Source organism: Ambystoma mexicanum, chromosome 9, assembly GCF_040938575.1.
Source record: "Ambystoma mexicanum isolate Mex_15411 chromosome 9, UKY_AmexF1_1, whole genome shotgun sequence".
NCBI lineage: Eukaryota > Metazoa > Chordata > Amphibia > Caudata > Ambystomatidae > Ambystoma > Ambystoma mexicanum.
The window spans coordinates 745394649-745410774 of record NC_090931.1 but is presented as its reverse complement, the minus strand read 5'-3'; the positions used below and the strand labels follow the sequence as shown (position 1 = coordinate 745410774).

Sequence of the window (16126 nt, the reverse complement as noted above, 5' to 3'; positions counted from 1 at the left end):
AAAGATGTTTTATACTTTTGTCAGGCCCTGAAGAAAACTGCTGCTAAATGACGTAGGCACGCTGCATTGAAACGTGTTGGCCATCTGATGTGGTTATGTAAATCGAATTTGATAAGCAAACATAAATTCGGCTGTGGAATTGTTAGGTATTCACTCTTATAACTAATATAATTGAAAGGCTAAATGGAATGCTTTATAATTTAACTACTCTTGAGTTCTCTATGAATGTGTTGAATGTCTGTGACATGACTGTTATGGTGACAGAATTCCTTTTTCATTTTTTGGTATGTTAATCCTTGGATGTCTCTTTTTTTAAATGTATAAGTTTGCAATAAGTTGTTTATTGAAATTGACACAACGGGTGTGTACATAACATGTTATATGAAGTACGTTTGTAGCAAGATACTTGGTAAAGAACAGTTTGTCTTGGTGCAACTTTTACAGCCAAAGTAGATGTAGAGCAGGCTCCCCAAGAATACCAAACAGGGCCGCAGACTTCCGGAATTGGGCATGGGCCTCTGTCTACCTGGGTTTCTGTGGTCCGTTTTCTGTGTCCGTCTTGTTGCCTGAAGGGTATAAATGTCTAAATGTGAATACGCCTATGTTTTACTTGCCGATGTTTCATTGTTTGAGTTTTTCGTTTTTTCAGTTGTTTTTTTAAGTGAAGGCTAATTTACACTAGTGCTTTTAAATGGGGTGAATATGGAAGGGCCCCTAAAGCAAGAAGCAAGGCCTTTGAAGTCGGGGTAAAGAAGAGAGTTGAGCAATGGGTGGGTGGGGGCTCTTTTTTTGTATGGGGGCTGTGGTATTGGAGGAGTCAATATGAATACAAAAACAGGGTATACCACTAGCTTCCCGCCTCTACCACACACCAGTACTGGGTACAACCTACTCACAAAAAATGGTGCAAACCATTAAGTTTAAACAAAAAGGCCTCATATCAAAAAAGAAATATTTTAATATTTATACATCAGACAATGTGTTCATATAAAACAAATAAAACACTACTAAATGCAGATGTAACTTGAAGAGCGACACAACAACACCATGGGAATTCACCCACAGGGAGAGCTGTTTTCGAATGAACTGTAAAAATTATTGTTGATTTGAAGTAACGTGATGTTAGTAATAGTGACTTCAATAGGGTAACAATGTGTATCCCACATAAATTGAAACAGTATCAAATACAAAAATTCATCCAACATGGATTAAGACAGCGTCTACACTTAAATGTGTTTCTGGGACAGGGAATGACACTTCCGTGATCTAGCTTTGGTTAGTGTAGTTCCGAGCCCCGTCTTCAGGACGCAGAAAAAATAGTGGCAGTGTTCAACTATGGTGCCTTAAGCCTGAGCATCACAGTTAGAACCTAAAAAACAGATGAAAAATTAATTTAATTTTTAAAAAAGGCCTATGAAAAACACAACATGCTATATGCATTATGCAGGAAGAGAGTAGGGATACCACTGACCTGGAAAGCAATTTCTTTTTAGGTGTGGCGGGCAACTTATTTAGACTTAGAAGTTTAACCGTCATGTAAATTCGGCATCTTAGGAAAGTCCAAGATTCTAAAAATAGAATGAAATAAATGTGGCCATCAGGCATATTGTTGCCCATGAGAACAATCATATTATTTGTATTGCTAATGGGGAAAGGTTGTATTAATGACCTATTTTCAATTTGGTGGTTTCTTGTATTGAATCGCGTTCCTTCAACAGGAGGGTATGGGCAACATTAACCACAATGCATCATTAGTCCTGTAGGAACACAATTACAAGGTACCGGACAACCATTAGTCACCCGTATAATCTTTCCTGTTGTCAAAATATATGCACCGCGGTAAAAGCCACTTACTTGCTGTCCGCGTGCCATGGTGTAAGGCAGAAAACGATACAACTTGTGTAGCCACACAAAGTTAACGCGGAGCCGAGATGCTATCAGCCCACGTAGTAGGGAATCGTCCCGCTTTGATCCGAGGATCAGTAATTTCTTTTCAAAAGCCTGCGCGATAGAATAACAGGCATGTACCTTTTAGGTTTAATGATATAGATTGGAATCAGTCATTAAAAGGGGAAATTATCTCTCGCTGCTTAGCTTTCCCCACCTCCTGGCATTTGTAAGTCCAGCGTTACGTGTGGAAATGGACAAAGGACTATTAATTTACACGCAGCTCTTTCATAGAGAGCCCGCTATCCCGTGATTGGGCAGACACACTGCTCAACTCAGTGCGTGATGGCATTTGCAGCAAAGCAGAACGCCATCTTGTAATAAAGAGCCCAGCAGTATGTCTATTCCTGTGGCACCAGTAAATGGATGATTTACTAATGCGTGCCAGAAACAGTGATATGTCCAGTTTAACAAAAAATGGGTCATATTTATCAGATGTTTAAATGCCTACTATTAAAACAACGGTTGGAACAATGGGTAGTCTATGGGATAAAATGTCCTTGTGGGCTCCTATATGTGGGTAAAACTTTCAAACCCGTAAAACAGCGAATTGGAGAACACCGATCGGCAATAAGAAATGAGACACCAGATAAACATCTTGCAGACTGATCAGAGCCCGGAACCCTGGTACAAGCACGTTCAGTGACCCCAAATGTTCAGATTAAACATTTTGCTCCGAATAAGTGTGCCTTAGAAAAAGTGGGGTGACATCAGAATAGCTCAACGCTGCAGCTCCTGCGAGGTCCCAAATTTAGCAGCTGGTGTAAATCGTTAAGAACTCAGTGAGACCACAACAAGCCAGTTTGTTTTAAAATACAGTAGCGCATAACTCTTATTGTGGGCAATGATAAGATAGGTCATTTATAACGCGCCTGCCGGAACACCAGTGTTTTATGCACACCGGATTTCGTCAAATAAGTGGACAGAGGCACAGATAGATGAGGTAATTTCCCCAGTATTATGTAATTGGTTCCACCGGAGAAGCCGAGATTCGTGTGAAGGTTCATTGGTTCGTCAATTTGCAATAAAGTAGTCATCTATGCCACAGCAGAATGGCCCAGTTTTTTAATACTGTAGCACTTATTGTGGTTATTGTTTTGTGAATGGCCGATTTCCACAGCACATTTTGCAAAACAAGTGGGCTGAGGCACAGCAAGGAAAAGAGATTTGCCTCGGATCACATCATTTGTTCCACTGTGGAAGCTGGGATTTGAACTCTGGTTTACTGTTTCATCACTTTGCAATAAAGAGAATGCCATGTTTTTATTGCTTAGATACATTTTTATTAAGCATTTACAATGAATGAGAACAAAACATAAATTCAGTAGTTAACATAGTTCTAAATATAATCTTTTTTTTAAAACTTTTATTTTTTGTTTTTTTTGAGTTAACAAACAACTTCTCACTCACATTAGGGTGGAATTAGCCTAGCGATGTTTCCCTACCTCCCCCCCTACTCCCCCCCCCGCCTCTTGACCACCCATTACCACAGTGACCAGACCGGATCTCTGAGTATGCAACCAGTTCTACATTTTAGTATGAGAAGTGAGACACCTCCAACTGTTAACAAGGAAAGGGTCCTTCTTTATTGAGAGTTGACTGGGGAGGTCGGGGTACTCTCGGCCTCTTTCATCAGGAATATGACTAGTGGTCCCCAGATGTCTGGCGGGCGCGCATGTTGCGGTAGAAGCTTAACGAAATCTGTTTCGACATCTTGGCAGTAAAGAATGTCTTTGCGCCAGGCGGTGACTGTTGGGAGAGGACCGCGGCCCAAGGCCATAGCGACTCTTCTACGTGCTAGTGTCAGCAGAATGCCTGCTAGTTTTCTTGTAGGGGCTTTCAGTAATCTGGTCATGCCTAGTAGAGCTGCTGCGTTGGCTGGATGGACTGATTCTCCAATTATCGCACTCGTAGTCTCCAGCACCTGGGTCCAGAACAAAGCCAGCTTAGGGCAGTCCCATGCCAGATGGACGAAGTTTGCTGAGGTCTTCCCACACCTTGCACATTTTAAAGTTGATTCTGGGTGCTGCTTGTTCGCTTTGGCTGGCGTATAGTATGTTTGGTGCAGATAGTTGAAATGGACTAGCTTGAGCCGAGTATTAAGAGCGATTTTCTGGGTTTGTTTGAGGATGAAAGACCAGTCGGCATTGGAGAAGGTTATACCTAGGGCTGTTTCCCATCTGATCTTGGCTCGGGACTCAACGGGAGCTGTGTCCATTATGATGGTTCTGTAGATCTGTGAGAGTAATCTTCCCTCGCCCTGAGTTTGTATTACAGAATGTAGGAGCTGCCATGTCTGAGGTTGTTGTGGGAAGCTGGGAAGGATTGCCTGCAGAGTGTGGCGGGTTCTAAAGTAGATGAAGATGTCCAGCAATGTTGTGCCGCCTTTTTCCTTTGCTTGGTCGGGGGTTAGGAAGCCATCTTTGGTGAATAGTTCTCCCAGAGTTTTAATTTGGAGTTTCTCTAGCCATTGGAGGTACACTTTTTCAGTAGTTAAAGGGATCCCTGGTATGAATTTTGCAGGAAGGAGAGGTGAATATCTCGTTTGAACATTGTATTTTTGTGCTAGGATTTTCCATATTTTATATGTTGTTAACACAACATTCATGGTGTTGTTGGGGACAGGGATCTCGCCAAAGATGACTGCTCTCAGTAAGTACGGTGTTGCCAGAGCTCTCTCTATTTGTACGTGCGGTCTGATTGTGTGTGTGTAGTACCAGTGGCTAAGGAATTGCGCCTGTGCAGCCCAATAATATTTTTCAAGATCTGGGAGTGCTAGGCCACCGCTCATTACCGGGAGAGTTAGTATGGAATGTGCCACTCTGGCGGGCTTCCCAGCCCAAAGCAGATCCAGGACCAGACTCCTCAGTTTCCTCAGGAAGGGTTGTGGAAGTAGAATGGGAATGTTGGAGAAGAGATATAGAAGTTTTGGCAATATCACCATCTTGACTAGGGAAGCTCTTCCCCATAAGGTCAACGGTAGGGTTTTCCAGCGGGCCACTTTTTCCAGTAGAGATTTGACTACTTCTTCATAGTTGTCTTGGAACACTTCATGGTGTTTCAGCGACATTTGTATGCCTAGGTATCGTACTTTGGATGTCTTCCAGGTGAGATGGAAATCGTCTTTGAATGGATTGGTCATCGGGGTTAGTGGGAAAACAATTGATTTTGTTTGATTAATTTTCAAGCCTGAGGCAGCCCCGAATTTGATTACCTCCCTCATGACAGGATTTAGATTGTCAATGGGGTCTCGGATGAATAAGACTACGTCATCTGCGTACAAAGAGATGATGAGTTTGTGTGGGCCAATGGCCAGACCTCTGTGTTGTCTATGTTCACGTAGATTGGAGGCTAAGGGTTCCATTACCAGGGCGAATAGTAGAGCTGACAATGGGCAACCCTGTCTGGTACCTCGTTGCAGGTTGATGGTGGACGATTTTGCTGTCCCTACTATTATATTGGCTGTAGGGTTAGTGTATAGCAGGGATACCAGTTTGATGAAACGAGCCCCCAGGCCCATCCTGGTTAACACCGAAAACATGAATGGCCACTCCACAGAGTCAAATGCTTTTTCAGCGTCGAGTAGAAGAGCAATAGCTTGTTGGGACGGGTTCAGCGCCTCTATGACTCCGAATAGTCTCCTAATGCCAAAGGTGGTGTTACGGCCAGGTATGAATCCTGCCTGGTCTGCAAGAACCAGAGCTGGCATTAGCGGCATCAACCTATTTGTAAGGATCTTAGCCAAGATCTTGTTATCGAGGTTTAAAAGTGAGATGGGACGATAGGACGCGCAGTCATCAGGTGGTTTGTCTGCTTTATGTAGAAGTATAACGTTGGCTTCACACATGGTCTGCGGGAGGGAGCCTTTTTCCAGGGCTTCCTTGTATACATCAGCTAGAAGGGGAGCAAGGGTATGCACAAATGCCTTATAAAATTCCCTGGTTAGGCCATCAGGACCGGGGGCTTTGGAGTTCGGGAGAGTTTTGATTGCTTCAATAATTTCATCTGGGGAGATTAGCTCGTTGAGGGGCTCCCTCAGATGGGATTCGACCCTGTATAGCTCGGTGTCTTCCAAGTATCTTAGTGGAGCTTCTGTACCCTCGGAGTGTTGGGTGCTATACAGATTTTGGTAAAAGTGTCTGAACTCCTCTGCCATACTCGCGTCTGTGTGTGACATTTCTCCCAGTGAGTTGCGAATCCCCTCTATAGGCGTTGGTTTGCGGTCAGCTCTTATCAATCTTGCCAGTAGTGCTCCAAGTTTTTGCCCTTCACCATATTGTCTGACCAGGGTCTCGCGATGCAGAAATTTTAATTCGCGCTCGGCTAGTGTATTAAACTTAAGTAATTCTTCCTTCAGGGTGGCTTTCGTTTTAGGATCGTCCGTGTCCCTGACCTGATGTTCGAGGTCTTTGAGTCGGTCTTCACAGGTTTTGATCTCGCGTCTGATGAGCTTAATAATACCGTTCTCCTTGGCTTGGCACACAGCCCTTGTGAAGCATTTCAGTGATTCCCACAGCGAACTGGCGGAGGGGACCGAGCCGACATTGGCTTCAAGAAATATCTCGATTTCTTCTTTCAGTTCAGTTGAGAATACCGTGTCTTGCATAGATCCCGTCTTGAAGCGCCATCGCTGCAGTCTGGATACTGGTTGGGAGGGGAGAAGGCTGAGGGTTACTGGTGAATGGTCTAACAAAGTTCGTGGTAATATGTGGCAGGGGCCACTTTGTAGAGGGCCATTTCTGGATGTGAACAGGTAGTCGATACGGGAGCTGGTGTTATGAACCGCTGAGTGGAAGGTGTAGTCTCTCAGGTCTCCGTTGGCCGTTCTCCATGCGTCACTTAGATCAAAGGCTCTGCAGAGTTCTGTTATTTGCATGCCGGCCTTAGAGGTCTGTTGTGACGTGGCATGTGATCTGTCTCTGGTCGGGTCTATGACAGTGTTCATGTCGCCACCCCAGACCACCGTTGATTGTTCAAGTGAGGAGAGCTGAGATAGTACCCAGCCAAAGTTATCTGGTCCGTCCACGTTGGGGGCGTAGGAGTTGATGAAGGTGATCGCCTTGCCTGCTATTATGCCCTTGACCAGGACGGTTCTGCCCTCAGAGTCTTTTGCAAAGCGGGAAAGACGGAAGTTGATTCTTTTATGAATTAGGATAGCGACGCCTCTAGAATAGGATGAGTATGACGAGTAGTATCTGTGGCAGCCCCATGATTTGGCCCATGTGTGTTCTTTCTCGGGTGTTAGATGGGTTTCCTGTACCATCGCCACATCGATTTCATGTCTTCTTAAGTATTGCAGGATTTTGCGAGTTTTAGACGGGATGTTACCTCCTCTTATATTCCAAGTTGCAACCCTGAATGGTACGAGGCGAAAAGTGTTTTGGTTTGCGTTGGTGGTTCCCTGGTCTTATGGTTGGAATACATTTGGTTGTAAGATAATGAGCTTAGATTTTATTGAGTTATGCTGACTGGTGCATGTCCATTGGTGGTGGAGGGCGGGGGGCCAATCCCAACGGGGGGGTACAGTCGGTCGGCGCTGGCCCCTTCTTTCAAATGCATAGCAATTAACAGATTCTGGCGGTGCCAGATGGGTGGTTGCTATCCCAACCCAGAACTGTAAACGATGAACAACGTAACAGGTCTTGGAACATTTCCCATTTCGCTGACAACCCCCAACTTGTCCGACGGGAACCCCCCCCAACTTGAACGAGGGAACTGATGCTGTGCTCGGGGTGCTTGGGGCCTCCCCAAGAGCTCTGCCCTATTGTACAATGGTGATTGAGCGTGTTCCGGCTAGTTGAGCGTGCTTCTGAACATAGTTTTTGACTTTAAGGTGAATTTCTGGGGACTCTCTCTCTCTGTGGACGAGGTCTTTGAGAGTTATGGGTCGGGCAGCCGTTTTGATCGAGGAATAAATGGACCTCATCAGGTGAATTGAAGAAGTGTATTTTCCCGCTATGTTGTACCCTGAGGCGTGCTGGAAATAGCATTGAGTAGGCGAGCTTGCCCTCTCTAAGTCTTAGCTTGGCGCTGGTGAAGGCTCTTCTCTGAGTCTGTACTGCGGATGAAAAGTCAGGGTATATGTGGATTTTATCTCCGTCGTGGAGTAGTTCGCCTTGCTCCCTAGCCAGGCGTAGGATGGTGTCTCGGTCTCTGTAGTTAAGTAATCTTGCAATGATGGCGCTAGGAGGGGCGCCGGGAGCCGGTCTGGAGGCTGGGGTCCTGTGCGCTCTCTCGACCATAAACATTTGTGAGAAGGGATCTCTGCCGAAGAGGGAGATACAAATAGACTCCACGAAGTCTTCCATCTTCTTTTGGGGGTCGTACTCCCTGACCCCAATGATCCAGACATTGTTCCGTCTAGAACGACCTTCCAAGTCCTCACATTTGGCCATCGTTGCGGACATTTGGCTTTCAAGTCTTGCGACTTTATTGGAGAGGGACGTAGCACCGTCATCGAGATTTGAGACTCTCTGTTCGACCCCCGTCAGCCGTTCTGTGTGGGTGTCCAAGCGATGTTGCATTAGGTCGACTTTGGAGGATAAACCATCCATTTTGTTATTCAGGCTACCAATGCCCACTTTAAGGTCTAGTAGAAGTTCTTTTATTTCCAGTGGATAATTCTCGGACATTGGATGATCTGAACTACTCGGTGCCGGGTCGTCGCCATTTTGTGGGTTTGGAGTCTTGGGCACCGTGTTGTTGTCGAACGTTAGCTTCTTTTGTAGTTTGTCTACTTTGCCCATCTTGGCTAATGTATGTTGCCTGCTTGGAGGTGGCAAGGGTCCGCGGTGGCTGGAGGGGTTGTTGATGCAGCCCTGACTGAGTGAAGTACTGGCGCTGGGTAAGTGGAAGATGGAGGTTTTCAGGTTGTTTTGTTGTAGGGTGACCCTGTTGGGTGAGGAGGGATTCGGGATCGCGCTCTTGGGGCTTGGATGATGGTTTAAAGAGCAAGGATTTCGTGCTGGTGATGCACTAGCAATGATTTGCACTTCGTCCAGGGTGTATGTCTCGGACGAGATATGATCCGGCGAGCTGGTGGAGACCCTCCTGTTGCTGTCTCTCTCATTTAGGGGTCCGTTTGGGAATCTTGGAGGGGCCGTGTAGGAGATCGCTTTGCATTGTTGTCTGCTGCGTGGGTGGTGTGTCCCCTTATGGAGTGCCTGGCGCTTGGGGGGCAAAGCCGCTGTAAGTGTTGTAGCTGGGGGAGTTATATAATTCCTGCCGTGGGGCTGATGGCGCAACCCGGCCTCCAGGGGAATCCTGGAGGGTCCGTACCCAGCCCGCGGGGCCGTAGTTTGCAACGGTTATTAGCGCCTTTTAGTGTTAGTTATGAGGGAGCAGCAACCCCTCCTCTGGAGCCTCGACGCCCTCTGGCACGTACCTTGGGTGGTGGTCTTCGGGGTGGGTGCTCCTGGCGTTCTCTGGGTTGAGCACCTCGGTTGCCGCTCTACGGTCCGACGTGGCCTGGTGTGATGGTCTGGCGGAAGACGGGGAGATAGCGGGTTGCACCTCGGGATCCCGGGGGGCCTCTCGAGCGCCGGCTCCGGTGTCTCTCGGCATGGATCGGCGCTGTGGCCAGGAGCGCCGTCTCTTAGGGTGACGGCAATGGCCGTCGCCGGTCCGGAAATGGAGGGGGCGCGCCAGGACCGGGTCGGCGCGCGGCCGTATCACCGTCGCGGGCGTCCGGAGACTGGGGTCCGCACACAGAGGCCTCCGGGGAATCGCGCCCTTCTTACGCGAGTCTGCGAGGTGTGCAGGTAAATTTCGGCCTCCGCACTGTTTGGGAGGTGCAGGGGCCTGGATAGTCTGATTTTCTTTCAGATTTGCAGGAGGGGGATACGACGTGATCAGAAGCTGGTGGGTGTTCTTTTATCAGCGGATCGAGGCTGGGAACCGCAGGATTCTGTCGGATTGATTGTGGGCAGAGTGGGAGCTCAAGCAAGAGCGGCCATCTTGGTTGGCCCTCTAGCGCCCTCTGTTCTAAATATAATCTTAACAAATATTCTTGAATAAATACAAGTTTTTTTAAATCTCTAGCACTTACCTCTTGTTGCCAATGTTTTATGGCCTATTTTTCAACCTAAGCAGCACCGTGGCACAAAGAGATAATGTGATTTCTGTAAGATCAGACGGTATTGGTGTTGTGAGGAATCAGAGATTTGGAGCCGATGCCTCCTGGTTCCAATTTCTATATCTCCTTCTATATCAGTTTAGCAGGAAAATAAATGGCTCCCGTCTTCATTTAGCAGTGGGTCATTTCGCTGCTAGGCTTGCACCTACATTAATTTATTTCATTTATATAGCGCTGATGCATTGAGACACTGTTACAGGTACAAGTCAAGTAGTGGAGTTACGTCATACAATCATGATGAGCCATGACACAGGAATGTAATGGGTACATTTATATAATGGTAACATGGTTGAGCTACATGGAGGACAAAGTTAAGCATGATAAGTTACAGTTTGGTGGTGTTGTGAGGTTATACAGCTGGAGTTGCTGTTTAGGCAAATAGCTGAGTTTTAAGAGTTTATGAAAAAATCCAATAGGATTTCTCAGCCCTCAAGGAGGAAGAGAGGTATTTTCAGAGTTTCCCTGCAAGGAAGTGGAAACTTGGGCCTCTGGATTTGCATCTCTTTACTTTGGGGATGATGAGTCGATCAGTGTAGGGGCGCTTGTAGGTCTTGTGGAGTGAACTTTAGTGATTCTTTGGGTGAGGTAGGTGGGCACTGAATTGGAGAGGCACTTGTGAGCAATGGAGGGAGTTCTAAAGGTGATGCGCTCACGCTGCCAGTGCACTTCTCTCCTGGCTTTGGAGAGGAGATATGTTCTCTTTTTGGGATACTAAGGGCTGCTCGCAGGGTGTTGTTTTGTATGACTTGGAGTTTATGGATGTTTCCCGAGGAGGTGCCTCTGCATTGCAGTAATCGATCTTGAAGCCAATGATGGCACGGCACTGGTGAGGCAGTTATTTTGAGAGAGGAAGGGTCTGGTGGCATTGAGGACCTTGGTGGTATAGGCTGCTGAGGAGGCAATGGTGTTTACTTGTCTGGTCATGATGAGAGAGGCGTCAAGATAGACTCTTAGAGTCTTGACCCTGGTTGAGACGGGGATTGAGCAGCTGTCTGTCTGAAAGGCAGTGTACTGAGAGTTGAGGGCATTGGGTGTGCCGACAATTAAGATTTCTGTAAGACAAAGATGGTTTGCTGCCATCCAGGCCTGTATTGTAGAATGTTCTTGTTCATGAGTGCTCTAGCCAAGCCATGCCCTATCTTTGCAAGGGCACTTTAATTTGTGGCTTATCGCTTGCAACTTGGTCTACAAGCAGGTTTGCCGTTGATTGTGAAATATTCATACTTTTTTTGGCACCTTTTAGGCCATTTAAAAGCCTTTTGTAAATTGTCGGACATGCAATTAATTTCACTTTTTAGAATGCATTTAGTCCCGTTCCATCGAGTAGTAACAAAAGATTGTATTCATATTTTTTGGTGGAGAGAAAATGCTGTATGAATTAAAAACTGTATGTAGACCAATGGTTTTCAGGCGCTTGCCCTTACGCAGGTATTACTATTCTATCTTATTTAGTTTCCGTCAATGTAACACTACTGCCAGTGCATTGTACAGGAGATACACTTGGCCTCTTCAAAATACTGTGATGCATGCAACAAAACGTTTTCCAGAAAAGAATTAGCAGTAGGAGTGTTTTTCTCTCTACTGTGAAGCTGTGTTATTTTTGTGCAAATTAAAAAAAAAAGAACCTTGGGGAGTGCAATCATATTTACTGCCTACGAGCACCCTCAGGTTAGCTGATAAAACCACTATGCCAATTGCTAACAGTCATTAAGAAAAGTGTGCTTAGATCCTCATCCTCGCAGTAATTGCGCCCGACTCTCCAGTCCACAGAACACTTACCCACCAGCAGCAGCCGAGCAAACGTCAGGTCTGAACCCTCTTGGAAAGAGTACATTTTTTGCTTACGTTCTCCACAGTACCCCTATCCTTCCATAACATAAACAAAAGTGGTGGGTGTGGAAGATATGTCTTTAAGATTCTTGCATTCCATACCATAATGGATTCCACGACCCAATGTGTATTTGGATACTGGGGTGGGGAGGGATACCAAGAACGTTGGGTCCATGGTGTCTGATAAAGTGGCATGCCTTAAAATTAGGTAATGGAAAGATTATTTTTCAAAATTTGGAGACTCAAATTGGCAGATGTCCCTTAGTATTTCATAGTCATTCACATAGTGCTGAGGGTAGTGTGTGCTTGTGCAAGCACATTTCTGTCCTCGCTCTTTTAATTTCTTGAAATCTAACCATTTAGTAATCCTCATCATCGCCATTCAGGAGCAGGCTAGTGTGCCAGAAAATCGATAAATCTACCAAGTGCACTGAATGAAAGGCAGATTTGATGGGCTGCATGAGATGAGACATGATGCAGCAGCTGATGCTCACAAGGTTGACATGTGACAAACTGAAGAGTGATGGCTGGAAGGTGTTGGATGACTCGTAACCACTGTCATTTCTTTGGGCAACCCTCCAAACCCTTGTTTTCCAGCCAAAGGCCATAGGCAAATTAGGGCAGACTATCAAACTGCAAGGTCACACCTCTTTTCTACTAGACCAAAAGAATATTCCCCCATTCCTCCATGCACACAGGAAACGTAGGCTTCTTAATGTATAGATTGTGGTATATCTTTGCCCAAGAAGATGTGTTAATATTTCGAAGCTCAAAAATTATTATTTTTTTTTTTGTATACCCTTAAAGTTGAAAGAATACCCCATCTGCTCGCCCCAGTTTGACATTAGATATTGAAATAATGTAGACAATGAGCCAATTCTATTTTACTCGGAATGTACAGTTTTCTGGGCTGTTTGCTTTTGGTTTTTATCATTCGTCCTTTCTTCTGTATTCATGCAGGTTTGCAGAATTTGTTTGTGGATCCAATCATTTATCACCTGAAGAAATGAGGGTGCATGATGAACAATATGGCCCTGGCGGCTTATTCTTCGAGGAGCAACTTTTTACTAACCAGGGAGAGCATGGCCAGCCCGTGAACAACATTCAAGTAGACGAAGTGGCAGAAGATGAAGAGAACCAGTTGGACAGCGATGAGGGCGGAAATGATTAATGCAATATTGTTATGAACAGTGAATACCTTGAAGTAAAACTCTGTGCCGGGTCATTGAAGCTGGTGAAGCATCAGGGAATGTAATTATTCTGGAGAGCGGCATGAGGACTGGAGATTTCAAGACGCTTGCTAGCAGTGCACCAGGTATCAGTATCTGATCTGAGCGTGCAGGAAAGAGCATCCCCAAGGTTGCTACATCTCCTCCCGCTCGCCTGCAGCCAATGGCTGTCAAGTCTCAGGAAGAGGAAGGCACTGCAATGCCATCAAACACCTTCAGGCCGAAGAATGCAATCCACTCAAGTGTCTTTTTACATTTCCAAACAATAATGCTTTTCTAATCTATTGAATATCTACTGATAAGCTAAATGATTTTATATATGTACTGGTTTTACTGTGATTGGATGGAAATGAAGAAGAGGTCTTTGGCGAAATCTATGCAAATGCCGGACTAATCCGATCTTAAAATGTGATTTATTTTTTTCCTCTTCTAATTATTTTGGGGTTGCTCCCATTCCTTACTTGGCAATCTGTGCACATGTATCTTCTGCAAATTGCCTTGGACAGAAAAGCATGTGCTCTGTAGCGATCTTCATTGTATCAAGTTCTGGAATATGTTTAGTGTGAATAATATGGCATAACGATGATCATCGCCTTGGAACCATAGCTTCAATAGTGCAAGTCTCCAAGCCCTGCTCTTCTTTAAGTCTTTTTATGAACAAATCTTGGCAGCCTACACAAGTATATTTGCACCAATTGTGTTAATAATTTAGTAGGAAATTGTATCCATTTTTATAAATGAACTTTTTTTAATCCTAGGAGATAGTGCGGTTGAACTATAATCTGCATGCCTGAAAGTAGTCTGAGTGACATACACCACCCTCTTCCTTGAATCATCATTACTGGTATTTCCCAGACCTTAACATTTTAGATAGGCAGGTCAGATATGAGCACCTGTGGTGTTGCAATGATTAGCAACCATGACGATATTTGTGCATAGGACTCCTTTGTGCTACTGAATCTCTAGTTGATGAGATGCAGGTTTGCAGTTGACAGCTCCGAGTCCAGGGCCGAAAATCAGTTGGGGGAGATTTCATGAGTAGCTCAGCAGAAATCATTGAACTCTCCTACCGGCGCGGTAGCAGAAGCTACTCCTTCGGCTCGGAGCTGGCCATGTTGTGCAGACATGGGCACTTTGTGAAGTGAATTTCTTAGATCACAGTTGGAAAAAGGCAGTAGTAGCAAAGCTGCGTTATTAGTCAGGTAATCCCTTCAAATCAGTGTGTGGACAGATATTACTTGTACATATGGGTTAAAGCCGAAACACAATCTGGCAAAGCATCCCAAATGTGAATTCAAAGCTGAAGTGTGCAGAGGCGGCTGTGTCGTAGTTGCATGTATTGACAGTATGAGGATAATTGCCAGAAGGTGGCTCGCATGTGATATGAGGCCTTTGAAGAAACGAATCATGTGAAATGGTGGTAAGCTTTTAAATCCCAAGTGCCTCGGGACATATGAGCGTTGGCATTAAGGGCACTGGAGTGGCCATCCTGACTATTGCTGTGTTTTCTTGAAGGTTCTATCCGTTGGTAGCGGGGTCCACCTATACCCAGGCTCAGACAGAAGTCAGAGATAACTACTCTTTCAATTGCCATTCCTCAGTCTCCTGCGTGTTGCAGCAGCCAGGTTAGGTGCAAGTCCTACTGGAACTACTCCTCAAATCTGCAGCATTACTGAGAAATGTTTTAGCATAGAAGTCACGTGATCAACGTGGGGGCAGCGAGGGCTGGCGAAGGAGGAGTATCGTAGCTTTCCCAGCAACTCTCCTCATGTGTTAAATAGACTATGGGCCTCATTATGAGTCAGCCGGTCTGGAAAGAACGGTGGTGGTGGTAAATCCGCCACCCCTGTTGTTTCCGGACCGGCTGATTAAGAGTCCTGCAGGCGGGAGGTGTCACTCCCGCCAGGTCTTACCTGGCGGGTTTATCACCACCCGCCTGCAGGCGGACATGGAAACACTGGCACCATTACAGCATGATGCCGGTGTTTCCACTTCCCCATTCCCATGGAGTCATGTGGGACTCCATGGGAATGGGGATTAACAGAATTCCGCCTCCGGAATTACCGAGTCACCGGGATTGTAATGCCACAGTGATTCCGGCAATCACAGAGGCGGAATGGTAATAAGAGTCCGGCGGTAACCTGCCGGAATTTCCAGCATGGTTACCGCCAGATTCTTAATGAGGCCCATACATCTTTTTTTCCAAATATAATGGAAGGTAGTCAACAGAGCTCTGCTTCTATTGATACGTGACCCTGTTCCCAAGAACTGCTTTTCCTGGCTGTGCACCTCCATTTTATCGCAGCAGGAGCACCGTTGGTAAAATCATTTCCAGGAGGTTCTCTGGTAAGTCCCTAGTAACATGGCCACTCCACCGGCGAATACTTTCCCCGCAGAAAGACTGAGCTTTTCGTTAAATGGGCGTCCCGGATTCGCATTTCAGTGATGTGTATATGCAAGGCAAGTTTTAAGTGTATTTAAACTATGCCATTTTGTGAATGCCTTCTTCGAAAATAATTAATAGTTTGGAAAATTGTTGAATGCAGAATTTGTGTTAACAATCTTTGTTTTTATAATGTGAAATGATTTATGCACAAAAGCGTTTTTCTGAGCTGTAAATCATGAATGTCCAACATATCTGTGTTGACTAGATATAAACTTTGAAAGTAAATGGTTTTAATTTGTGTATAAGAAATCTTTTGTAAAGTAGGATTTTTGTGTGTGCAACATTTTCATGTTTTAGCTATTTCTTTGAAGCAACTTTTATGCTTTTACCAGACGTTGTACCGCTCTGCAGGATTTTCTACCATTTGTCTGGCATGGTTGGGGGAGCAGGGCAGACTTACTTTGTCCAACTGCTTTTCCCGCTCAGCGCACAAATGTAACTTTTTTGCAGCCAGGATGAATTTCCAAGCTAGCAATAATGCAATGGATTCCTATGAAATCTGCCTGCATTTATCTCCTTGTAAAAGCGTGTGGATTCTGC

At 45.4% G+C, this 16126-nt stretch overlaps 1 protein-coding gene across 1 annotated transcript in view; it reads left to right on the top strand.

The window, feature by feature from the left end:
• The window catches only part of NEMP2 (nuclear envelope integral membrane protein 2), a 185474-nt gene extending 169654 nt beyond the window's left edge, over positions 1-15820 (top strand). The window contains exon 9 of the mRNA XM_069615673.1: positions 12872-15820. Coding sequence (XP_069471774.1) covers positions 12872-13082 — 211 coding nt within the window. The 3' untranslated portion in view covers positions 13083-15820. The remainder of the gene's footprint in view (positions 1-12871) is intronic.
• The last annotated feature ends 306 nt before the right edge of the window (positions 15821-16126 follow it).